At 39.3% G+C, this 27864-nt stretch overlaps 1 protein-coding gene across 1 annotated transcript in view; it reads left to right on the top strand.

Moving 5' to 3' along the window:
• Positions 1 to 20865, top strand: part of LOC124605136 (U3 small nucleolar RNA-associated protein 6 homolog) — a 116970-nt gene extending 96105 nt beyond the window's left edge. The window contains exons 9-11 of the mRNA XM_047136619.1: positions 6095 to 6440; positions 8652 to 8822; positions 20061 to 20865. Coding sequence (XP_046992575.1) covers positions 6095 to 6440; positions 8652 to 8822; positions 20061 to 20245 — 702 coding nt within the window. The 3' untranslated portion in view covers positions 20246 to 20865. The remainder of the gene's footprint in view (positions 1 to 6094; positions 6441 to 8651; positions 8823 to 20060) is intronic.
• Positions 20866 to 27864: the final 6999 nt, after the last annotated feature.

Below are 27864 nucleotides of genomic sequence, written 5' to 3'. Positions count from 1 at the left end.
AATAGACATACATACACGAATACATCACAAGTGTATGTGCTGGCTGCTATATTAAACAAATATTCTGGCAATAAATATGCAACTGACCTACCTAATGAAAGGTAGTGTTATTTGCTGTTGGGCCGCATTAACAATAAATATAATTTGTCTTTGTGTTGATGCAGTGTTCCACAGTAGTCTATCCTGTGTAGGCCTCTTCATCTTCACATAGCTACTACATCCTACACCCATTTTAATCTGCTTACCGTTGGCAAGCCTTGGTCTCTCTCTACAATTTAGCTTCCATTACCAAACTGACAATTCCTTGATGCCTCATAATATGTCCTGTCAACTGTCCACTCTTTTAGACAAGTTGTCGTAATTTCCTTTATCTTCAGCATTCTTCTTTATTACTAAGTTTTGAAGGCATCCATTGTCTTCTTGACAGAACTCTTCATCGTCCATGTTTCACTTACATGCAAGGCTACATTCCACACAAATACTTTTGTAAAATACTATCCAATCATTAAAATTTATATTTGATGCGAAAAAATTTTCTTTTTCAGAAACACTTTCCTTGCTGTTGACAGTCTTCATTTTAAATCCTCTCTACTTCTGCCTTCTCAATTACTGCTTTTCTTTCAAGCCATTGGAGCCTTAGAAATGCAGTTTGGTTTCTGTACAAGTTGTAGATAATCATGTGTATGATGTGTATGTATATGGACTGATACATATTGGTAAATGTGTTACGTATCTAATACTGCGCACTTTGCTTATTGAGAATAGGCACTCCAAAATATGCTACTGGTGACAATTCACGTTTCTTATAATAAAAAAATTGGTAAATGTATGAAGAATTACGTTGAGGAAACATTCACATTGTTAGGAGTAAATTCCCACGTTTTAGTAAGATTTCATTTACCACTGACCAAGGTAATAGTACATGGAAGTCATTGCAATCCTTTCAGCACTATGCATGCATTACACATTTTGAACACGGTCCTGAAACTCGTGTTGGATGACGATTATTAGATAAATGTGCTTGGAGTGGTTTATCCCACAACTTATGCTGCTAGTGTTTGTTTCATGAAGAAAACTGGTGACACGAATTAGATATAGAAAGTTTGAAGCAAGAAATGGAGAGTAAGTGGAACAACTTGGTTAGAATTCTACAGTATGTAAAGGCAGTATGACAAAATTGGGGAACTACTTCCGGAGAGAGAGGTCTCTGAAAAACTACATGTTACAACAACGGTACTGTGAAAGAACTGGTGATATTTTTAGAGCTATTCAAAGATGCAATAATAATGCTGGAAGGTAACAAGTTTCCATTAGTTCAGTTTGTTTTGTTATGGGTGCACAGACTGGAAGTCATTGTAATACAGAGCCTGAAAATACAGAGGTACATACGGTTAAATTACTGTAGATACACCATGTATCCAGAAGTGAAAATTGCGCTTAATTGCAAAACACCAGTTTCAGTGTCATCTGCATTTTGGCAGTAAAATAGAATGGTCGTATTATCCTCTATTAACTGTAGATAGTACTAGTGCTGAAATATTGCTTCTCCAGCTTGCAAATGAGAAAGACGAAATTTTGATGTACAGAATAGTGCCTAAAGGAAAATTGAAGAGACCTTTGGAGAAAAGAGACCACTTGTATGAATATCAAGAGCTCAGATGGAAAACCAGTTCTAAGCAAAGAAGGGAAAGCAGAAAGTTGGAAGGAGTATATAGAGGGTCTATACAAGGGCATTGTACTTGAGGACAATATTATGGAAATGGAAGAGGATGTAGATGAAGAGGAAATGGGAGATACGATTCTGTGTGAAGAGTTTGACAGAGCACTGAAAGACCTGAGTCGAAACAAGGCCCCAGGAGTAGACAACATTCCATTAGAACTACTGATGGCTTTGGGTGAGCCAGTCCTGACAAAACTCTACCATCTGGTGAGCAAGATGTATGAGACAGGCAAAATACCCTCAGACTTGAAGAAGAATATAATAATTCCAATCCCAAAGAAAGCAGGTGTTGACAGATGTGAAAATTACCGAACTATCAGCTGCAAAATACTAACACGAATTCTTTACAGACGAATGGAAAAACTAGTAGAAGCCGACCTCGGGGAAGATCAGTTTGGATTCTGTAGAAATATTGGAACACATGAGGCAATACTGACCGTAAATCTTATCTTAGAAAATAGATTAAGAAAAAGGCAAACCTACGTTTCTAGCATTTGTAGACTTGGAGAAAGCCTTTGACAATGTCGACTGGAATACTCTTTCAAATTCTAAAGGTGGCAGGGGTAAAATACAGGGAGCGAAAGGCTATGTGCAATTTGTACAGAAACCAGATGGCAGTTATAGGAGTGGAGGGGCGTGAAAGGGAAGCAGTGGTTGGGAAGGGAGTGAGACAGGGTTGTAGCCTCTCCCCAATGTTATTCAATATGTATATTGAGCAAGCAGTGAAGGAAACAAAAGAAAAATTCGGAGTAAGTATTAAAATCCATGGAGAAGAAATAAAATCTTTGATGTTTGCCGATGACATTGCAATTCTGTCAGAGACAGCAAAGGACTTGGAAGAGCAGTTGAACGGAATGGATTGTGTCTTGAAAGGAGGATATAAGATGAACATCAACAAAAGCAAAACAAGGATAATGGAATGCTGTCGAATTAAGTTGGGTGATGCTGAGGGAATTAGATTAGGAAATGAGACACTTTAAGTAGTAAATGAGTATTGCTATTTGGGGAACAAAATAACTTGATGATGGTCGAAGTAGAGAGGACACAAAATGTAGACTGGCAATGGCAAGGAAAGCATTTCTGAAGAAGAGAAATTTGTTAACATTGAGTATAGATTTAAGTGTCAGGAAGTCGTTTCTGAAAGTACTTGTGTGGAGTGTAGCCATGTATGGAAGTGAAACATGGACGATAAATAGTTTGGACAAGGAAAGAATAGAAGCTTTCGATATGTGGTGCTACAGAAGAATGCTGAAGATTAGATGGGTAGATCACATACCTAATGAGGAGGTATTGAATGGAATTGGGGAGAAGAGGAGTTGTGGCACAACTTGACAAGAAGAAGGGACCAGTTGGTAGGACATGTTCTGAGGCATCAAGGGATCACAAATTTAGCATTGGAGGGCAGCGTGGAGGGTAAAAATCATAGAGGGAGACCAAGAGTTGAGTACACTAAGCAGATTCAGAAGGATGTAGGTTGCAGTAAGTACAGGGAGATGAAGAAGCTTGCACAGGATAGAGTAGCATGGAGAGCCGCATCAGACCAGTCTCAGGACTGACGACCACAACAAGAACAAGAACAACAACAACAGAATAGTAACAATTCTGTGGTCACACTTCCGATTATTGGAAATGGTGTCTGTTTCTGACAGAAATGAGGCATTAAATACTGTGTGCCAAATTTGTGATGAAATATTAGTGTCTGATAAGCTAGAACAAAATTATAACGTTGACATAATATCTTACTCTTTTTATATATATCCACACACTTGTAAATATTTATTTATGACTGTTGAGAGAGTGTCAGCAGCACACAGCAGCCAAAAAAAAAAAATTTTTCGGAGTGACTAGATTGTGAGTCACATGAACCTAAATCTGCCGATAAAGTTGACTTGTATTTAACCTGAACGGGTTGTTGCAACGATGAAGATCCGCTTGAGACGAGAAAGCATAAAGTTATTTTCTCTCTCTCTCTCTCTCTCTCTCTCTCTCTCTCTCTCTCTCTCTCGCTCTTTTGTTTTTTTTTTTTTTCCGTATCAAATTTAGATAGATGAATGTTTTACGTCCCTCCCTCAAATGTAATAGTGAAAGAAATTTCAGTGTGGTTTGGAAAATTATCTTGGATGGGCGAAGCAAACTTGATCCGAATCGAGTTGATGCATTGTAATTATGCCAACAGGAAATAATTTGGGGATAATTTTGTTCTTGTAAGATTTATAATTTGTTTGGTGGTCAAGTTCACATGTGTACAAATGAATCAATAAAGCAAATGGTATTAAAAAAATAGCAGTGTGACTTTTCATTATGAGACCGATGAAAGTAGGTAGCCACATAGTTTTCTGTGGCATAAAGCATGCTATTTTTCCTTATGGATCATAGCAGTATCACTATTAGACGCTACCACCCAGGAGTATGCGTCTACAGATAACTAAAGTGATGTGAGTGTAGATCCATCAGCTGGTGGGGGGTATGTCAGAAACGGCACCAGCCTGGAGACACACAGAGCTGCTACTGAAACGGTCGCTACAGCAGCGTAACAAGTGCGCCAAACTGAGCGGACCTTGCCCTCCCCTCGGCGCCTCATTCAACCACAGCCTGTCTGCTTCAAGTGTTCGTACTCGGGGAGCCGTGACTGAGCACGATGGGTTCAAGCGAGTATGAGTGAGCAGAATGCCCTATTTGCAGACCTCTGCTTGCCTCCACTCTGGTCAGGTTCTCCCCGTCTGTTCCCTCCATTTTGTCTGGTCTGTTGTGCTGTTTGTTTCCTTTATTCTTGTGTCTTCTTCCCTCGGTGTTGTCCTTGTTGTATCGTGATAATGGTATGAGGTGGGTGCCTAGACGGGTCAGTGACGGTACTGGTGCCCCACTGTGCATAGTGTTTCTTGGGCACCTTTGCTCTCCCCGTTTTCACCCCTCACCCCTCCTGTTCTTTTCTCTTCCTGCTGCACTGACGCCCCGTTTGCATGTTACCCCTTCCCCTCGACTGGACTACACTGTTTGCGTTGTTCCTCCCTCGATTTCTGCTGGCTTAGATCACGGGAGTGATGACCTCACTCCCACAAATCGACTAACAGGCCAAATCTAATGGGTATATTAAGAGAACTTGATCTATTCATCCATGGCAGTAGTTCTGTGTTGCTTGATGAACATTCAGCACACTGTTTTCTGGCTACAAACCTGACTCACAGTGAGTAGTGCTCTGTGATGGACTTTCATGGCAGACTGTAGTAGCCTAACATTCTAAGTGCCTATATTTGATGCCTTGTACACTATGTTAGAGGCCTTGTTCACTATTGCTGATACGTGTTAACTGTAATGAAGGTACTGCTGCAGTATTTATTTGTACCCCGAACTATCATCTTTCTAGCTATGAAACTCTTGTGTAATGTGAGTGTTGCATTTGAAGTTACCGATAATCAGCATGTAGCATGAGTGTTGGACTGGGAAATCGATTATGGAGACGTTAGCCATGATTTACCAAGTGTTCAGGGATGAAAGTGTGTCACAAACTGCAGTTTTTAAGTGGTTCAAGCTTTTCAGAGGTGGCAGAGAGAGTGTGGTCAGCGAGCCTTGTGCTGGACAGCTGCTGACATCAAGACTGACTAAAACGTGGAATGTGTGAGTGTTAGTGTTTAATTCAGACTGTCGGTTAAGTGTGTGCATGATTGCTGATGCAGTTGGCATTGATAAGATGACAGTGTGCACTAGCCAGCCACCAGGCCAGCCATCACCGGAAACTGTAAATTGCATCACACTAATCACCCACACCTGATCAAGAAGTCACCGGCTACCTGACAAATGGCATCGTGACAATTCACCAGTCCTCCTTCGAAGGACAGCACTGTGAGAGCCTAAGTGTCATAAAAGAGGCATGCATGCTTACCTTTAAGGACCTTCTGGAGTTGGCACACCAGAACACCTTCGAGTCGAGGGAAAGCTGCTGGTGAAATGTGTCGATGCTCGAGGGCTATAGTTTGATGAATTTTGAGGCATTGTAGCAGTATCTCGAATAAATCTGTTTTTCCAAATCTTTTCCCGGACTCTTTTTGTATAAACCCTGTACGTAATTTTATGTGGAGCAGTTAACGTTTCGAAACCCTAGTTTCTTCCAATGTGTAAATGTCCGAATAACTTATGGGAACACTGCCAGGTGTGCACCTGTCGAAATATTGGCAGTTGTGGGAGATGTCACTGGCTGCATTCCCGTAAGTTATTTGAACAGTTAATAGTTTGATAGTTTGTTTCCTTCACACCACTTCCTCGTCCACTCCCATGCAGTACAAGAACTGTCCTCTAGAGTGGCTCCTCATGTTGCTAGAACTTTGCATTTCAAGTACATAGAGCCAGGCAGGTGACATAATTTTTTATTTCTGACAGGTGGACATGCTGCAGTCAGCTGGTAAGTTGAAGAAGCTGTGTGGCGTGCTGCGCGTGGCAACAGAGCGCCTGCCCCTGAGTGCGGAGCTGTGGCACCTCCGCCTGCGGCTGCACTTGGCGCGCAACGAGGAGGACCAGGCGATCGCAGTGTTCCGCGATGCGGTCAGCCACTTGGGCACACGCGAGGCGGCGGCCTTGCCACTCTGGAAGGTGCTGCTGCAGTACTACCAGACCAAGAGCATGGCGCGCGTCGAGGAGGTGTTCCAGAATGCTGTGTCCCAGCAGGACAGCCCTGTCGCTGTCGCCCTCAAGCCACTGTACCTCGAGTGGCTGGTGCTGGTCAAAGGCAAGTGCTGCTCTGGTGGTCAAATTGTCGGATTGAAGTCTACCAGTGATAACTTTCTCTAAGAGTGTGGTTATTTGGTCTGAGGTTGCAGTCTGTAGCTTCATTTGATGTCTCGGGTCACCATAAATGATTGAATAATAAACCAAAACTTTACCTTATTACTAGCCTCCAGTTCAAAATAAAACCATTTATGCTCCACCTCAGTGTGTCAGTCATCATTGTATTGACCGTACTATTACTCAGATAGTAAGATCCACAGTACCGTCAGAAATGGTCAACCAAAGCACCACTTGTTACTCCCGCCACTCAGCAGTAACTGTCATAACTCACCGAAAAACTGCCTATCTTCTGATGAGGCAGTTTCATTTATAATTGTCATGTATAACATCATTCCTATGTCATCAGCCGAGCCATATGTCTGAATTACAAAGTATCTTTTAAATCTAATTATTATTTATACAATTTCACATGGCACTGGAGGCCAATTTTAATCAGCATACAGTGAATCGATATAGAATTTAGGTGTCCTCACAGGTGGTATGATGTGGGAATAGAAGAGCTAAAACCATTCCATACACGAGAGTCACTAAAATGCCTAAATAAAAATAGTACATGATATGTTTGCTATGTGTATCAAATGATTGCATTTGATTAGTAGATTACAAAGCTGGAATCAAATTTTGCCACGGCAAAGTATTTTGTCTGTTCTCCTTGCATTTTTATTGGTATTTTGTGTAACCTTCTCGCTGCTGTTGATGTTTATACACGTCCTTTTACACTGTTCTCCTGGTACTGTGAATAGGAATATGTGCACTGCTTGGGTTTTCCTAGAGTACTATAGACGTTTGTACGTGTCCTGAGCCGCGGACCTCTCACTGCTGCGGACTAGTTACTTCTGTAAAAGTTTAGAGTCTTCATCATACAATATATGTGCCTCATTGCTTGCTATCGTTGGCAAAAAAACATCATTTTGATATCTCAAATTGTTTATGAGGTGTGACAATTCTTACGACCACACTACTAGTGACGTGGATGGACGTGGATGGTTACATCACTCGCGACCGTTCTTTGGTTATAAAACCCAATAACTCGAGAACAAAATGAGATATCATTCTGCTCTCAGTTTTAAATAAAATTTTGAAATCTTATCTACATTTCATTCACCGAAAAATACAATTTAAAGTCAACTGTATGCAAAGTGTGTGCAAAGCATTTTTTGCAAACTCTTTAAAATTGTTTGCAATGTTTTACTTAATTTGATGCAGTGCAATATGACAGATAACATAAAGAAATTCAGTTCTTTATCAAGTGAAGATTTCAGACTGTAAGATCTGGAGAAATCAAATTTTTTTCACCCAATAGTTTCCAAAAAATTGGATATAAATATTTCATATTCGCCAGAATGCCATCTCCTAGCACAGGCACCCGTGTTTGGCGAGCAGAAAAACCATAACAAAAACAGTCTTCAGCACAGAATGCAGAAAGCATGTCTATAGCAGCGAAAAGGTTAATAAAGCACCAAAAAATAGTTGAACAATGCTCTTGTATGAGGCTGTTTGTGTGTTAGTTTAAGATAAGCAAACATCCGACCATCTGAAGCAGTTGGATATATGCTGTCAGCTCATACTTGGAACTCTGCTCGAGGAAGCTTTTGGTGGCTAGCCTGTCTTTACTGAGGCAGAGGTGCAATAGTGTGTGCTGTTGACTTCAGGCATGTCCTTGCTCCCTCCCTCTCTTTCTCGCTCTGAAAAAATTGGTAGCCAGGTCATAAAATTGTATCAGTAAAATGAGTGAGTATGTAGAAAAGTTCCAAAACAATAAATTTGAATTAATTTTCAATTTCAGAAATTTTGTTACAAAACTTTCAGGTATGTTGGATCCATCTTTGTACTAGAAAAGTAGAAGTTAGTACTGGTAGCGATTGCTGCGGCGGCAGTATTAGTAGTAATATTATAATTGCGTGCCCTCAACATTTGTTTCCTGCCATTTATAAGAAATGTGATCAAAGCATATGAAATGAGTAGTCACATACCCTTTCTCTTTCAGTTTGTTTGTTGAAAGAGGGGGATGAGCAGGGGAGAGAGGGGGGGGGGGGGGGGGAGAGAGAGAGAGAGAGAGAGAGAGAGAAAATATGTTGGGCACAGACTGAGCTCTGGGCAGTGTAATTTCCTTTCTGTGTGAATAATTGCATGATTTTTTTCTCGTCGGCAGGAATTGTGGCAGCTCGCAAGATGTATGAAAAGTTGAGTGTGCAGCCTCCATTGTGCCTCGAAATGCACAGCAAGATGGCTGCATTGGAGTGCAGGGTCCCAGAGGTCAACTTCAAGCATGTCCGCCGCTGCTATGAGCTCGCCTGTGAGCAGTTTGGAAAAAACAATACAGGTATGCACATGCAATGTTGTAGCCATAGGCACTGGGTTGCAGGTGTGTTTGTCATTCAACACTACACATGATCATAGCACTGCATGTCAGAAGTGCCGCAGGAGATTGTGTTTGTGCCATTTGTCTTCAGATTTTGGTCTTACCCTACATCATTTGTTTGTTTTTGATTTTTGTCCAGAGCCTTCCTTTTTTCTTGATTTTGTTACACTGTTGTCATCTCTCACAACTTTATTTTCTACTTACTTCTTTCACTCATTTTCATTGTGTCTGACTTTTCAGCTCCATTCCACGTAACATCTGCCCTGATAATTTAAAATTGAGGTCCAGTCTTGACTTTTGGCCATTAACTGTCATATTTGCCTGTTGTGTACCTTAAATGGGGATTTTGGTAACTTCCCTTCTGGTAATTTGTATTTCTATTCATCCATCCATGGACAGTCTTCATTTTACAGTTGTCATCAAAAGTATGTGTAGTTTTAAATACACAAATACTTAACATGCACACATTTCAAATAGGCAAGAGAGTGCGTACGTGCCACACACACACACACACACACACACACACACACACAAAATGATCAAATGTGTTACAATTTGAATCGTTTTTTCACTATTCTGTTGTACACTGGCTCTTGAACATGTCAGTTAATTGACATCAAATGAACATTTATCTAAATGATTTACATGTATTTTAAAGTAATCCTTAAAATTATAGGAACATTTATTAAAGAAGTAGGTTTTTACAGCTTTTTGGAAGGCATGAAAGTCTTTGGTATTCGTACATGTCTGTTGTCAGGGTGTATATGCCCCAGGATATCTCGGAAAAACCTGGGTATCTGGAAAACTCAGGGATTTTTTTAAAATTCAGTGAGTTTTTCATGGTTTTAGTTTATAGTTGAATTTTTGTAGTTTTGACTGGTAAGAGCTGATACTCTTACAAAGAATTTTACTTTAGCTGACTACTGCAAAATAATACTGCAGCAATGAATCATATACAAGAGAGAAAACGCAATAATGAAACTTCAGATGCAAAGAAAATGCTCCATTTACAACCACAAACACAGTGCACATAGAAATGTCTGTCCACAGCAAAATATGTAAAAGGTTTTACAAGCTGCGAAATGGGCATGAATAAAACAGTTGCCAGCAGACTACCAGTTTCAGTCTGTATTGACCATCTTCAGATCTGCAGCAAAATATGGGAAAACATAAATACACTAGCAAATTGTCTACAGCTTAAAACAATAAAATAGACCATAATGAAAAGTACTACTGTTATACATATACATTTATCCACTTTAAGAATCAAGAGGCATACCTGTTTTATAAAAACATGTCCTAGTGTACTGCAGCCATAGTGGTATCATCAAATGTTAAACGCAAAATCAGCACCAGCATCGTCAAATATATATAAAAATAACAGCATATGCAAGAGTCATCTTGTCAGCAGCAATACTGTTCAAAAGAAACTGCTGTACAGTTGCCACAAGATGTTTGTGTTGCAAGTTCACCAGATGTCACTACTGTAGGCATACACACATTCTTCAAAGATTAATTGAACAACATAAAATAAAGGGGGGATACAATCGGTAAAGTTTGTAATCGGCTTATAAGGTAAGAGAGACATTACAGTAATAAAAAGTGATGAAATAAAACATGACAAAAATTAGATTGTTGAAAAGAGGAAGAATTAAGAGACAGTAATTGACATATGCTCAAGTTCCAATATTATAGATAATGACATAAATAATAAACGGCTTTCATAGTGCACAGAATAATGTAAAACTATAAAACAAATAGCTAAAGAAGCCACAATGAAAGAAAACAGACTGCCGTACATAATCAGCGCCCTCTGTTTTACTAACGCCAGAATTATGCATAGGGGAGAAGTGGTTAGACGAATGTGGCCATCAGAGGGCCCCCAAAGTGCGTGAACAAGATTATCTAGTTAATGCAGTGTATTATATAAACAGAGAAGGAACTAGAGCTATTTGCACAATGCACGAAAACAAAGTAAATATGTAAGACACTCTACGCTAGGTGAAACTATCAACAAACTATATATAACAGAGGCGTTCAGTGATTAAAGCATAACATTGTCAAACAAAGCAAAGTAGGCATTGGCCACAAAATCGCTCTGCCAGTTAAGCAGTTTTGTTGGTTCTTTCTTTTTTGCTTTATAAATTTCAAGCTCCTCTGCTTTGCTGTCTCTTCCACAACCACACCACCTACACCCAAATCCACTTCACCTGATCATTCTCAATGAATCAACACACCATTTTCCTGTCTATCTACACTTATTACATGGTTCCATAAATGTTTCCATGTCAAGTACACCAACCATCAGCAGTATCTCCACTGTGGCAACTGTCATTGCTCCATGTCAAAAAGTCTTTTTCCCTACAGTCTCGCCATCTGAGGGTGCTGCAAATGCAGTGGAAAACAGGAGCAGATGAAAGGTAGTGATAACCTTACCAAAGCCATTATTGACAAACAGTATCCTATCCAGCTCATTCATAAATAGATCCCCCTTGCTGTCTCCTCTGCTAACAGCAGTAACCCTGTTAAGGGGAGCTGGAACAATGAAAATGACAAAATTAACGTTTTTTTCGTTTTTTCATTATAAAATTATTTGGAGTTTTCTGAATAAAACAAATAAAGTTTCACCCTTCTAAGTGAAATCTAAGTGTGTTTTTTTATCGCTCCAAAGTTGACGCTCTGCGTAAATGGTGTGGAATTAGACAGTGTTTTGTTTTGCAACATTGTATGGCTTTATCTCTGTGACAAGTGACTGTTCATATCGGTAAACATAAATGCTATACCATGTGTGTTGACTTGTGGAGTTTGCTTTGTGTTGTTTAGCTGTTCAATTTTGCGTATTTGATGAATTTTGCTCGTACGTATTTGGTTTGTGGTTATCAATATGCCTCATTTTGGCAGTCGAGTGTTTAAGAAAAGGCACAATGAATGGAAGAAGAAATCTTTTGTTGTTTCGAAGGGAGATGCTGCTCCGACTGCTTCACTGACTATTCCAAATGAATGTGATAGAACTTCTTCCAGCAAGAAACTTTGCGACAGCAAAGAAAAATTTGAAAACTATTAAAGTGACAGTAATGATGCGAATGAAATAATTAACATTTCCTTGCTCTCTAATATTTTGAAACGTAACATATTATGCCAAGTTTGCAAAGAAAGAGAACTGGAATTGAAAATAACTTCACACATTGCTTTGGTATGTAAAATGTTATTGAAGTGTAACAAATGTGCTACAGAAAATTCGTTTTCTAATTCTAACAGCATTCCTCCTAGTGGTAATAGTGGAAAGAAGGTGTATGGTATAAATGTTAGGCTAGTGTATGGCTTGCGTTGCATTGGCAAGGGCAGTGCTGCAGGGACAATGTTATGTGGAATTATGAACTCGCCAAAACCACCATCCAAGTTTGGATTTTATAATGAATTGGTGAGTTCTTCTGCTGAAGATATTGCTCGAACAACAATGAAGAAGCTGTGACAGATAATGGGTACTATAGAGATTTAACTGTTGTATTAGATGGATCTTGGCAACGTAGAGGTCATAAATCTCTAAATGGAGTTGTGACAGCTACCAGTGGAGACAGTTGCAAAGTAATTAATGTTGCTGTTCTCTCAAAACATTGTAGATGTAAGGGCAATACCAAGGACGAACATGGTGAAAGTTGTGAAGCCAAATTTTCACGGCACGAGTGGAGCGATGGAAGTAGAGGGAGTGAAGGCAATTTTTTCCAGATCACCGGAGTCGTGTAATGTACAATACACTAACTATCTAGGAGATGGTGATTCTAAGGGATATAAAGCCGTAGAGGAACTCAAACCTTATGGCAATGAAATTCACATTAAAAAGCTTAGTGATGGTAAGACCCTTGGAGGAAGAGGAAGATTGATAAATGAAGCAATTGATAGGTTGTAGAGGTATTATGGGTGTGCAGTTAGGTAAAATAAAAGAAGCATTGAGCATGTGAGGAGAGCAGTATGGGCATAATTTTTTTTTAATGCTGCATCAACAAATAATCACCCACAACATGCACTGTGCCCCACAGGTGATGCCGCATGGTGTAAGTACCAATCAGGGAAGGAATACGCCCATAAAAACAGTTTGCCAAATGCTGTAATTGATGTAATTAAGCCCATATTCAGAGATTTATCACAGCCAAGTTTATTGGAAAAGTGTTTACATGGGAAAACACAAAAATCCAAATTAAAGTCTAAATAATTTAATTTGGATTAGGATTCCCAAAAGAGTGTTTGTACAGATAAAAACATTGCATTTTGGAGTGTATGATGCAGTGGCAACATACAATAAAGGAAACATTATCAAATGTGATGTGCTGAAACGTTTAGGTTTCCAACCAAGTCACAACACCATTTCCACAATGTGCCTAATTGATGAAGAAAGACTAAGAGGTGCAGGAAGAAGAGACAAAAGCCTATAACATGCAGCATAAGGGAAGAAAAGACCAGTGAAAAGGAAACTAACATTGGAAAAAGAAGAGGATGCTGATAATCCATCACATGGGGCAGGAATGTATTAAAAAACTTTGGAAGCCATTTCCCATAACTTTAAAATTTTCATCTTTGAGGAACATTTTCTCAAAAACTGCTAACAGTATGTCAATGAAATTTATACACAATTGTTTACTTTTTTTCCTTCATTTTTATAACAAATTGTAAAAAAATATTGTATAATTCAAGAGTTATAGAAGAAAAAGTGCAAAATTCAAAATTTTAGAGAAAAAAATAAGCATCTTTACAAAAAATTGTAAAACAAAAACCAATAAATATTTTTTAACATGACATTATAAGTTTTAGAGAAATGTTCACTGAACATGTAGTCCAAATTTCAGAGCAATATGTTTAATGGTTTTAGAAAAAATATTCCTTGTATTTGCGCTAAAATTAACATGGGGAAGATGGATCGTTCTGGCTCCCCTTAACCAACCACCAAGTAGCACTCCTGTGATCACTTTGGTCTTCGAAAGCTCAACCACATCCTCCACCAGGGCTTTGACTACCCCTCGTTGTGCCCTTAGATGAGGGATATTCTAACCAAATTTTACCCACATCCCACAAAGTAGTGTTATGCCACCCACCTAACCTAAAGAACATTCTCATCCATCCTTATTCCCATCATACTTACAACCCTGCATCCCATGGGCCATACCCTTGTGGTCATTCCAGGTGCAAGACCTGCCCCATACAGTCACCTGCATCTCCTACCACAGTCCATTCACCCGCATTTCCTACCCAATAAACGAGGGCCATGTGTCAAAGCAGCCATGTTATATATCAGCTACGATGCAATTACTGTACAGCATTCTATGTGGACATGACAAATAATCAACTGTCTACTTGCATGAATGACCACTACCAAACTGTGGTGAACACAGATTGACCATCCAGTTGCCAAACATGCTGCACATCACAACACAAGTAACTTCAACAGCTGCTTCACAACACCAACCATTTGAATACTGCCTTCTAGCACAAGTTTCTCTGAACTATGCAGACAGACCTAATTTCTCTCGCCCTGCCCCTCCTCTATGGGAGCATTACATAGGGGGTGGTATTTTTCTGGAGTCATAATTTAAAGCCAGTTCTTTAAACCTAGTAAGAAGGCTGTGTTGGGATAGTTTACATCTATCTTCAAGAGTCTAGCAGTTCTTGCAACCCTCACCTACAGGTCAAACAAACCTGTGACCATTCATGCTGCATATGTTCAATATATGTGGTACAGGTCCCACACATTTGAGCAATATTCTAGGGTGGGTCAAGCGAGTTATTTGTAAGCAATCTCCTTTGTAGAGTTGACTTTATTTTCCCAGAATTCTACCAATAAAGCAAAGTCTACCACCTGATTTACCCGTGACTGAGCCTATGTGATCATTCCATTCCATAGCCCTACAGAGGGTTAACACCCAGGTCTTTCTAGGAGTTGACCAATTCCAACTGTGACTCATTGGCATTAGTCATAGGATACAATGTTTTTTCATTTTATGAAGCGAACAGTTTTATATTTCTTAGCATTTAAAACAAGTCGCCAAATTTTCATCACTTCAGAATCTCGCCAAGATCTCAATCAATATTTATGCAGCTTCTTCCAGACTGTACTTCAGTATAAGTAACTGCATCATCTGGAGGGGGGGGGGGGGGGGGGGGAACAACAACAAAAAAAAAACAATCAACTGAGATTACTATCAGTATTTTACGCAAGGTCATTAATATGCAACATGAACAGCAAGGGTCCCAGCACTATTCTCTGGGGCACACCTGAAGTTACTTCTACATCTGACAATGACTCGCCATCTAAGATAACTTGCTGCATCTTCCCTACCAAAACATCCTCAATGCAATCACAAATTTTGCTTTATACTCCATATGATCATACTTTTGATAATATACTTAGATGCGATACTGAGTCAAATGCTTTTTGGAAATCACGAAATACTGCAGCTTTCAGTATGTCACGAGAAAAGTGTGAGATAAACAGGTGTGACCCGTGCTTTCTCACATCATCCGTCATGAGTCAAATCAAATTCAGATACAGATTCGTAACAGTATAATTTTGAGATGTGCCCCTTGCAGAATGGCAATGCTTTTTGTTTGTAATCATGCTTGACAATTATTTGATTGGATTAGTGTTGCCAGAAGTATTAATATGAATGGCATGTCGAAGCCTTAAAAAATAATTTGCTGGTGCATATCATTTGAATTTTGTAAATAAAACTTGTTTCTGTTAATGAAATTTAATGTGTTTTATGCTCATGAGGTTTAACTTTGTTGTCACTGTACCACTTACCTAATGCTGCAACCTGTGCTGAGGGATGGCATTCCAGTTGCTATGAAATACTTACTCATCCAATTTTAAGAAAACTGTTTGGTGAAAAAATTTGAGTTTTGCACGTCTTAGAGTTTGACATCTTTGTTCAATAAAGGAGTGAATTTCTTTTCATTATTTGTCATAGTTACTGTGCTGCATCAAATTTAGTAAAGCATTGCACAAAATTTTAATAAGTTTGCAGAGATTAAAACACATTGTGTAGACATTACTTATGGTTGATTTTAGCTCATGCATTTCTGTGTACAAATTGTAGATAAGATAATGATTTTTTTATTTTTATTTTTTTTAATTGAGAGCAGGACAATATCGCATTTCGTTCCCAAGATAATGGTTTTTATATCCAGTGGACGGTCATATGCATAACACCCAGCTCTGTCAATGTGCATTGTAATCCAGAGCAGTCAGAGGGTTAATGATTTACTGTGGCTGTATTAATTAATTTAATAATAATGCATGTCTACCTGATACATTCCAAATCGCCGCACATAAATATGGGATTCTTCTGGTCCGCATACCTCAGGTTCTGTTGGTGACAAAAAGGTAGGGTCAAGTGTTTTGTGTAGCCCTTGGACTAGGGACCATTTGTATACCCAAACAAAAGAATCATGTTGTTGTTGTTGTTCTTGTTGTTGTTGTGGTTTTCTGTCCTGAGACTGGTTTGATGCAGCTCTCCATGCTACTCTATCCTGTCCAAGCTTCATCATCTCCCAGTAACTACTACAACCTACATCCTTCTCAATCTGCTTAGTGTATTCATCTCTTGGTCTCCCTCTACGATTTTTACCCTCCACGCTGCCCTCCAATACTAAATTGGTGATTCCTCGATGTCTCAGAACATGTCCTACCAACCGATCCCTTCTTCTAGTCAAGTTGTGCCACAAGCTCCTCTTCTCCCCAATTCTATTCAATACCTTCCCATTAGTTATGTCATCTACCCATCTAATCTTCAGCATTCTTCTGTAGTACCACGTTTCAAAAGCTTCTATTCTCTTCTTGTCCAAACTATTTATCGTCCATGTTTCACTTCCATACATGGCTACACTCCATACAAATACCCATTCGGGAGGACGATGGTTCAATCCCGTCTCCGGCCGTCCTGATTTAGGTTTTCCGTGATTTCCCTAAATCACTTCAGGCAAATGCCAGGGTGGTTCCTTTGAAAGGGCATGGCCAATTTCCTTCCCCATCCTTCCCTCACCCGAGCTTGCGCTCCGTCACTAATGACCTTATTGTCGACGGGATGTTAAACACTAATCTCCTCCTCCTCCATACAAATACCTTCAGAAACGACTTCCTGACATTTACATCTATTCTCGATGTTAACAAATTTCTCTTCTTCAGAAATGCTTTCCTTGCCATTGCCAGTCTACATTTTGTGTCCTCTCTACTTCGACCATCATCAGTTATTTTGCTCCCCAAATAGCAAAACTCCTTTACTACTTTAAGTGTCTCATTTCCTAATCTAATTCCCTCAGCATCACCCGATTTAATTTGACTACATTCCATTATCCTCGTTTTGCTTTTGTTGATGTTCACCTTATATCCTCCTTTCAAGACACTATCCATTCCGTTCAACTGCCCTTCCAAGTCCTTTGCTGTCTCTGACAGAATTACAATTTCATCGGCAAACCTCAAAGTTTTTATTTCTTCTCCATGGATTTTAATACTTACTCCGAATTTTTCTTTTGTTTCCTTCACTGCTTGCTCAATATACAGATTGAATAATATCGGGGAGAGGCTACAACCCTGTCTCACTCCCTTCCCAACCACTGCTTCCCTTACGTGTCCCTCGACTCTTATAACTGCCGTCTGATTTCTGTACAAATTGTAAATAGTCTTTCGCTCTCTGTATTTTACCCCTGCCACCTTCAGAATTTAAAAGAGTGTTCCAGTCAACATTGTCAAAAGCTTTCTCTAAGTCTACAAATGCTAGAAACGTAGGTTTGCCTAGTATTTTGCAGCTGTGACGTATTAAACTGATAGTTCGGTAATTTTCACATCTGTCAACACCCGCTTTCTTTGGGATTGGAATTATTATATTATTCTTGAAGTCTGAGGGTATTTCGCCTGTCTCATACATCTTGCTCACCAGATGGTAGAGTTTTGTCAGGACTGGCTCTCCCAAGGCTGTCAGTAGTTCTAATGGAATGTTGTCTACACCGGGGGCCTTGTTTCGACTCAGGTCTTTCAGTGCTCTGTCAAACTCTTCACGCAGTATCATATCTGCCATTTCATCTTCATCTACATCCTCTTCCATTTCCATAATATTGTCCTCAAGTACATTGCCCTTGTATAGACCCTCTATATCTTAGTGTCTCTATACTACAGTACAGGGTCAAAGTATGAATATTACACACTTTCTGCTGCTTAGTTAAATGGAGCAAATGTGTTGGTTCTTCTTGCGTTTGATATGGTCTACAGTGGACCTTAAGGGGCTTATGGAGGCAGCATTAATTCATGGATGGTTCCTTAGAAAACAATTTTTTTCTGATACTGAACTGTGGATTCCAAGACTATGCACAGCAGAAGGCTGAAATTTTTTGTGTATTGCTAATATCCCAATCTCGAGCGACCTTGAAAATTTTCTTGATGTTTGTATCCACTTCCAAGATACAGAGGTTCAAAGTTGCTATACTTGAACGTACAAAATCTGGTGTGTCAGGGAAACATAGTGTATAAACTGATGTAGTAGGGAGAAATATGCCATAAAGTGTCTCTGTTATCATCATAAGACTTCTGAGAACCCCCCATTGTAGAACTGGAGCATATGCAAGCACGTGTAAAATCCAGTCTGAGATGTATGTTACTTCACTTTTCCAAAAGTAAACTATCAAAATTTTAATCATCCATAAAGTTCTTTTCATACGAGTGACATGCCTTCGTGTGGCAGGGAAAAGAAGGGAACCAGTGCAAATATGCTCCTGTCGGAAGCATGAGAAAAGCAAATATGCTCCTGTTTAAAAGACACTGACTGAAATGTGGGGCCGGCTGCTGTGGTCGAGTGGTTCTAGGCGCTTCAGTCCGGTACAGCGTGGCTGTTATGGTCACAGGTTCGAATCCTGCCTCGGGCATGGATGTGTGTGATTTCCTTAGGTTAGTTAGGTTTACGTAGTTCTCAGTAGAGGGGACTGATGACCTCATACGTTAAGTCGCTAGTGTTTAGGGCCATTTGAACCATTTGAAAAGTGTGGTACCAGCTGCCTTATTCTGCCTTCATCAGCACCTTTAAAAATTTTCCCAAAAATTTAGCATGCGAACATGTTCACGCTTTTTTGTACTTAGAGAGGAGGAGACAGTGGCAATGAGATAGAGGTGAGAAGTAATATATGCTGGAAGATAGGAGATCGTGATTGTGGTATAGAAAGAGCCAAGGGGATATAGCTGTGTGAGAGAAAGAGAGGGACACAATAGCAGTACAACATGATGACAGTGAAGGAAAAGTGCTGGGAAAAGATTGAAGGAGACACTAGCAGTGGGAGACAAATAAAGAGAAGGAGACAATGTAAGTGAGTGAGAGCTGGTAATAATGAGACACAATCTATGACAAGACAACGAGGAAGAGAGGTATATGACAGCGAGAAGAGACAGAGGCCACAGTAGTAAGGCAAAATAAAGGAAGCTGTTAGATACAGGGGGGGGGGGGGGGGGGGGATGACAGTGAGTGGGGCTGAATGAATGAGTGAAAGTGGGTGGATGTGAGCTAGTTAGTTAGGGGACCTTGTGGAAGTGAGAGGTGAATTACATGTTAAAAAGATTGTGAATATATTCGCAAGCCAGAAATTTGGGGAAAAGTTTTAAAGGTTTTGAGGAAAGTAGAATGAGGTAACTGGTACTCCACTTTTCAGCCAGACACTTTTAAACAGGAGCATATTCACTTTTTTTGGGCTCCGATAGGAGATCTTATCTGTTGGTAGCCCTGTTATTCATTTGATTGCCTGCAATAGCACAAACACTCATAATGTGGTCTTGTCAAACGATTTATGTGAAAAACAGCATATCAGTGGTGATGGATCAGTGAAATTAAACACTGCCCTGCAAACCCTCTAATGTCACTATAATGTATTTGTCCTGCTGTCTTCTAATAAATGTTTTTATTATTTTATGTTAACATTAAACTGATAAATGGATGTGAACATTGCATTCGCCTTAGAGATACCCACACAAGTTAATATATTTAGTGTGTCTGGTATCAAACAAATTGAAAAATTTCAAACAAATTTAATTTGTCGGAAGACATTGCATTCTGTGGAAGTCAGTCAGTTATGAATTTGGACATGCAGTAGTCATCTATTAAGAGTGAAAGACAGCAGAGAATTGGAATTATATCACAAGTTGTGCATCTTTTTTGCTTCTTGTTGTTTCAGATGTCTGGATGGATTACGTTAAATTTGAACAGAAACTTGGTGAAGCAAAGAATGTGAGTGAGATATATTGGCGAGCATTGAAGAATTTGGATCCGAAGCACACGGATGCATTCATCAGTGAATTCAGTCTCGTGAAGACTGGAATGGCGGGCCAGAATGCTGCTACTTCTTCTGTCGCTCTGTAGAGGGGCTTTTTTTTATCTGTGTACGTCACTGTAGTGTAGTCATATTGAGATTTATTTCCCTGTTTATCTCTCAAATGCAAAATGATTAGACGTTTTGCAATTTTTGCTGATTGTTAATTTCCTTAGCATTGTAACCATGTTGCTTAGCTTCTTTTTTAACTATCAAGTAATCAATGATGCACATTTTTTTTCTACATATTCATTTTTAAAGATAAATACGTATTAATTCTGTGAAATATGTAACACAGTTTGTATGATCTAACTGTGATGTGAAAAATATTTTTTGTTGCGCCAATGAAAGCATGCACAATTATTTCAAAATAATGTGAATTACATTAAATTAGAATAGGATAAATCTACCTGATAATTGCAGAAACTGGAACAAATGGGGTAGTATTGACATATATGCAAAACAGGTGAAGGTAACAGATCTTGGGCTTCCAGGGTAGGAATCTTCTTCCATTGGTAAAGTCCTGATCAAGAATTACTGCTTGTGTTCCAGTATATCCACTTCTTGAAATTCTGGTTTTTTCTGTCTTTTGTTAAGAAAAATATGGGAATAATAAGTGCTGTATCTTGTGTGTGTATGACATAGTAATGTATGGAAAATTCTGAACTAATTCACCTCTTTAGATTTTTCATTATTCATATTACAAAATATGAAGTCTTAAGGTGTGAAATGTTCCTTTATCATGAATGGCGCTAATGAGAGATATATGACTATACAGATTTTTGAAGGTAGTGAAGAGTGGCAGTAGATGGCCTGTCTGAAACTGTACATGGCCCTCCTACTGCAATGGAATTGAGCATTATCATCAGTGGTAGTGGGAAGCATCATTCTCGTTACAGCAGACACAATTAATGTAATCGAGTCAGAAGATATGTAGTCCATTTTGGGCTAATGCACTGCCATTGGTTAGTGCCAAATGATGTCATAAGTAAGACACTAGTAACCTTGATGCAAGTTCTCTATTGTGATTGATATATACGACTTTACAGATTTTTGAAGGTAGTAAAGAGTGGCAGTAGATGGCCTGTCTGAAACTAGACATGACCCCCTACTGCAATGGAATTGACCATTATTATCAGTGATAGTGGAAAGCATCATTCTCGTGACAGCAGACACAATTAATGGAATAGAGTCAGAAGATATGTAATCCATTTTGGGCCAATGCACTGCCATTGGCTAGTGCCCCATGATGTCATAAGTAAGACACTAGTAACATTGACCCAAGTTCTCTATTGTGATTGATTGAGGTGACACAGTGAATAATGCACTGGACTTTCCAACAGAGTTCATATCCTAGCCCATCTGTGCAGATTTATGTTTTTGGTAGTGCCTCAAAATCTGTTCAGAAAAATGTTAGAATTAATCTTTTGAAAAATACTCAGCTGATTTTCCTTCTCTGCCTTGATCTATTCAAACATGTTCCCCATCTTGGATGATGTCCTTGCTAGATTTGCTATATTTTTAGATTACCACTTGTCTTTTGTTCATTGTTTAAAGTGCTGTATAGTAACAGGAGAAAGCAGCAGGAAAATTGGCTAGTTTTACGTTGTCAGTTAGTTCATATTTAAATTTATGTACCATACTAATGTTTTGCTACTGGTATAGACACACACTGAAATGAAACAGCAGGCATCTTATCTAACAATGTTAGGGAGAGGTATTTAATCTGTGGTTGCCAAAGGAGACACATACTTGGACTGGCATCTTACGTAGATGAAATTTTTTGTACACACGTACAAGGAAATCATCATATCCTATTATTACATAGAAATGTTCCAAAAGAACAGACACAATTTCTGTATAATATATACACGCCAAATGGCGTTAAGATGTTTCAGTGTGGATGCACAGTAGTATCCAACACTTGCAACAATACAGTCCAATTGTGAGCAAGTGAATTAATGGGTAGGGAGAGGTACTCCATAGCGTGTAGCATATGGAGATGTGGGTCTGACTGGGGATGTGCTCAGTTAAGGTGGCCGCTGATGGAAAGGTTTGACTTCTGGTTTGGCCCAAATTTTCATCTGCTGCTATTGAGTTCGCTCAATGCTCCAATGCCACCAAATGTCAGAGATTTCTTCTGTCATTTATTATATCCTACATTTGTGTGCATTTCAAATGTTTGGGTAATGTCATTGTTTCCAGCTCACCTTTTTGTACTTTGAAATGCTTTCCCTGTGAAAAGCTACAAAACTAAAAGTAACCTCTAATTCTGTTGTCACTGTCAGTCATTCATGTAATTAATATGCGAGTGCTCCAGTAAAAACAAAAAATTTACCTAAGTGTTGTTTTTTTCAGAAGGCTGACAATTTCCTTTTACATTTCTATTTATATTCTAATATTCTTGTAGTTCACCTCCTCATATCTCGTTTTTACTATTCGTTTCAAGAGCTTTCTTGTTATGATGTAAACCCAGTTTATTGGGTGATTCTCCCATAGCTTCAGGCCTTCACCAAATATTTGAGCACCTGTACCCATGGGTGTTTATTTCATTGAATTTTTGATTGCCTACCTAATTAAAGCTTTTAAACTGTTTCACTGTGCTTCTAATTAAAACTGAATGATGCACATATTGATGTGCAATGTTCATAATGCACTTTTTTTGCTCAAATTTTGTATTGAGACAGCACTCAGATGTGCAATGTGTATGTTACAGTTCAAAAGGCAAAAATATTAAGCCGCTGTGTGCAGTTGCGAGTAGCATTGTGCTTGTCTGATTAACAGGGTTTTATGTTAGGCATCACAAAGTTCACATACAGTCCAACTGGGTGTGTGCAAATGATGCCACGAATTCATTTATTATAGCAACTGCATGGCTGCAGTCCATCACGCCACAGTACAGTTCTGAAATTGAACACTCAGCATTGTTCCTCCAGTGCTGATGCTACATTTATCATCTTTTGAGTCAATAAATCTGGCAAAACGCAATTAGTGCCACATAAAATTAAATTTACATCAAACTGGCTACTTCAGTATGTGCTGTTTGGTGACATAGTTCACCCCACATATTGCTACTTTGTTAGCAGTACAATGTGTGACACACAGATCTGGGCCAAATGAAGTTGGATTTAAAAATTGTTCCTGCATAAATCTATTGTTTGAGGAAATTTGGACTGTTGGCAGGTTGCAAGGATCAATGGTAACTGATATAAAACTTCTGACATAGAACATCATGGTTGCAAAGCAGATGTGAAAGAAACTCTGAATTGGGAAGATACAAAAATTAGGTAGATTAACGATAATTTTGCTGATTGAAGAGTGGACTTGCAGAAAATTGAGTCAAATGGAGAAGGGGACACTTTTTTTTTTGTCAAAGCTTCAGGTATGTAATGATGCGTAAAGTCCTTGGACATATGCTGCTGATTCTCTCTCCCCTCAGGGGAAATTTTGGACTTGTGGAGAGAAAGTGCTCTGATATCTTCCTTTCACTGTCACCACAGGTGAATACCAACAATTATTTGACACTGTTGTGAACGGAAGTTACAAATCTGAGTCTCAGTGGCATCAAGATTGATTCAGATATTGTGTGGTAAGTTAATTATGTTTAAGTATGCATTATATTTAAGAGTGAGCAGGATTGTGAGGTATTTGCTCGTAAGAGGCAAAACATTCTGGAATTCAGCTGTGCGTTGGTGTAGTTAAATTTGGAGAGCAGTGCAACGTTCACCTATAAAAGTGAAAACTATGTAAAACCTGCTGAAGCTTTGTAGTGCAGAACGAAAATGTCTGATAAAATATAACTTTAGGAGAAACTGATTTGTTTAACTTTAAATAGCTTTATAGTAAATTATACTATGTGTATAAGTGTTCTTTGATGGTGTCCTTCACTTCCTCTTGATGTGCTTATTACTGTGAACTTTCAGTTTGCAACATATGAAAGTGATCTAGTGTAGAACAACAGCCTTGTGTTGGACAAGTACTAAATGCATGTTTCAGTGCACAATTTCTGACTTTCATTTCAATTTGTTTTAAATATCCATGAGAATAACTAGGTAGTTTCACTACGACAGCTGTGGTTGTTATTTACACATCTCAAGCTAGTGATCTGCCTCTGATGATGACCATCTCTTAGTGCTTCTTACAAGGGAAACTTCCCATCCTACCCCCTCTGATTTAGTGATAAAATGGCCCAGGGGATAGCCCGTTAAAAATTGAATGTAGATCTAACATTAAAACTGGAAGAAGGTATACTGAACTGCAAAAAAATATACAGTGGACGGTCCAAGCTTCAGATGCGCAACATCAAGCAAGTTGCAAGCACCATGGAATCATGGTTGCGTCATCACAATGTTGGACTGCAAAGCTGGAGATGAGTGTTCAAATCTCACTCATGCCCCCCCCCCCTTTCCCCATGACAAATTTTGAAATGTCCATCCGGTCATTGACATGTCTGTTCTCTTTCTGTAGCCTTGGCAATTGTCAAGCTGTATGTTGGTCATAGGATATGAGTCATACGGCGGTAAGAATATATTACTGTTGCAAGTAAATGTGATGAAAAGTGAGCGCAGGCAAGATGATGCACAGACCTCTCACAGAAATGAAAACAACAAATACAGGGTTATTAACTATGTTACAAAAAAGGAACTTGCGAGTTAAAACTCCAAAACAGAGCGCAAGAGTCATAACATGTGGTACTTGCGTAGAACAAAGAGGAGGTACGTATGTCTGAGGGTCCCTTCTTTACACCTCGCCGTTGCAGACGGGTGTTACACCACAACACAGACACAAATTTGAATTCAGATATGTCAATGACTGGGCGCACAGTTCATAATTTTGTGTTGGAGGGGAATGCAGCACGAGGGTGCGGAATGCAGCACGAGGCAGATTTGAAAAGGATCTTCGCCTTCACAATCCAACAACGTGACCACGTAAACACGTCGTCATTTTTATTTAAATTTGCTCAATGTTGCACATTTTGAGCTTGGACCATTCGCCCTTCTTCTTGTTTTCATGCTCGACATGTATTCAGTTTTTGACGGGCTATCCACTGGACCATCTTATCACTAAATCTGAGGCGGTTGCAATGGGAAGTTTCCCTTGTCAGCACCTTAGCAAATGGAATTTCTTCCATGCATTATAATCTATTGACATCCTTTTCATAATCATTTTTAGAAGCTGATTGATATGTATTTTATTACTTAAGTCAATTGCTACTTTCGTTCACTGCATGTTTCACATGCCTGATGAATCTTCATTTAAAATTCCTGCTTTGTTTACATTTCCCTTTTATTTTGTGACCCGGCAGATATTTATGCATGTCAGCAGATTCTTTTGGAGTATTTCTTTTTCTTTTTTCCATTAGTGGGATAAAAAATACTGAAGAACATAAACAGTGTAATGATGTGCTACCAACACTGTTTCTGTTGTTTTCCACACAAATTTTCTTTTGTTTTTGTGTATCCTGAAATTAAATTTGACTCTTGGTGGAGTGGTATTCATCCAGTAGTTTCTGAATATTCTCTGTCATATTTTCACGTGTTTTATCTCTATCCTTGTAGTAATATAATATTTCTCTTTGTGTACACCGTTTTCAACAAGCAAGTTAGCTTTAAACTTGCTACTTTTGAAGAACCAAATCAGAAAAGTTCCTCAGAGGTTTTCAGACACTTGCTTCAGAATGTTTCTAAAGCCTTACTATATGTTAAAATCAGGTGAATTTATATGGAAATGCTGAATGTGCCATATCATTTCTTAAACTTATTGTGCTTAGCTTAGTGGTGTATGTTATTCAAGGTATATTGATGTTTAGTAGTCTCAGTGTTAAATCTTGAACAAAAACTGTGGTCCTCTTATTCGATGTGGTTATTTTGTTGTCTAAAGCCCACCAAAGTGCGACAATCTGTAAGTATGCTATTGGGTCTTGGGATATAGCTCTTCAGATTGTAAGAGGTGGTTTTATCTGCGAGCCCTTTGTTTTTGCATTTACACGATAAGATTGGATGTTGTTATTATCATACATTCACCTCCCCCCTTTTCCTCTCCTCTCTCTCTCTCTCTCTCTCTCTCTCTCTCTCTCTCTCTGTGTGTGTGTGTGTGTGTGTGTGTGTGTGTGTGTGTGTGTGTGTTTTGGTGCATGCTAGGTTGGAGCCTAAGTTTCAACTAAGCCATCTATCTTTTTAGAAGACTTTAAACGGTAACAGAGCACTTATTTGTGTTTTTGTTCTTGGATTATTGGTGTTAGCTGTTCAGGTGTATTGATGTTCAATTGTCTGTGTTATACCTCAAATAACTATGGACCTCATATTGTCTGTGGTTATACTAAATGTGTAGTAAAGCCCACCAATCCGTCATTGAACTATTGGGCGCTGGGATGTAGCTCTTCAGACTGTCCACAAGCTCTTTGTTTTTACATTTCCACAATAAGATTGCATGTTGATATTGTCACCACACATCCCCCCCCCCCCCCCTCCCGCACCTCTCCCTCTCTCCCTCTCTCCCTCTCTCCCTCTCTCCCTCTCTCTCTCTCTCTCTCTCTCTCTCTCTCTCTCTCTCTGTGTGACCGAGCGAGGTGGGCAGTGGTTAACACACTGGACTCACTTTGGGAGTATGATGGTTTAAACATGCACCTGTCAATCCTGATTTAGGTTTTCTGTGATTACCCTAAATCAGTTCAGACAACTGCAGAGATGATACCTTTGAAAGGGCACGGCTGACTTCCTTCCCCCTCCTTCCCTAATCTGATGGAACCAATGACCTTGCTGTTTGGTCCCCTCCCCCAAATCAGCCAACCAGTCTCCCCCCCCCCCCCCCTCTCTCTCTCTCTCCTCTGTCTCTCTCTCTCTCTCTCTCTCTCTCTCTCTCTTTCTGTCCCTTTGTTTGTTTGTGTGCGTGCATGTGTGCGCTTGTGCTTGTGTATTTTTGCTGAATGCTGGGTTGGAGCATGGATTCCACCTAAGTCGTCTTCTTCAAACAGATTAGATGATAACAGACCTATTATTTGTCTTTCTGTGCCTAGCTTAGTGGTGTACATTATTCAGGTCTAGTAGACTTTGTTAAACCTTGAACTACAGGCAACTGTGACCCTTTTATTCCTCGTGGTTGTTTTCATGCATAAAGCCTATCAAAGCACACCAGTTTCTCAGTGAACCATTGGGTGTTGGGATGTAGCTCTTCAGAATGTAAGAGGTGGTTTTAGTCATGAGCTCTTTGTTCCTGCATTTACACAGTAAGACTGTCTCTCTCTCTCTCTCTCTCTCTCTCTCTCTCTCTCTCTCTCTCTCTCTCTCTCTCTCTCTATATCTATCTCTCTCTCTGTCTGTTTGTATCTCTTCTGTGTGTGTGTGTGTGGGGGGGGGGGGGGGGGGGGGGGGGTGCGCGCGTGCACACACACACACACACCTGCATGTCCTGTCCTGGCTGTCGTATCTTTCACACACTGTTACACAGGATAAGCTACTGTAAAAATGTTTATTCCTCCAAAATTTGCTTATACATGATAATTATGTGCATTTTAAATATTATGTATGTGTGTTACTAAGTAATTGTTGATATGCAGTCATTCCATAAAGACTGTTATTTAATTGATGTTTAGAGCTTAAATGTGTCATAATAATGCTCTTTGTATGAGGGTCAGTCAAAAAGTAATGCCCCCTTTTTCTCCCTCCAAATT

Source organism: Schistocerca americana, chromosome 3 (genome assembly GCF_021461395.2).
Source record: "Schistocerca americana isolate TAMUIC-IGC-003095 chromosome 3, iqSchAmer2.1, whole genome shotgun sequence".
Classification (NCBI taxonomy): Eukaryota; Metazoa; Arthropoda; class Insecta; order Orthoptera; family Acrididae; genus Schistocerca; species Schistocerca americana.
This window is presented reverse-complemented; position numbering and strand designations above follow the sequence as displayed.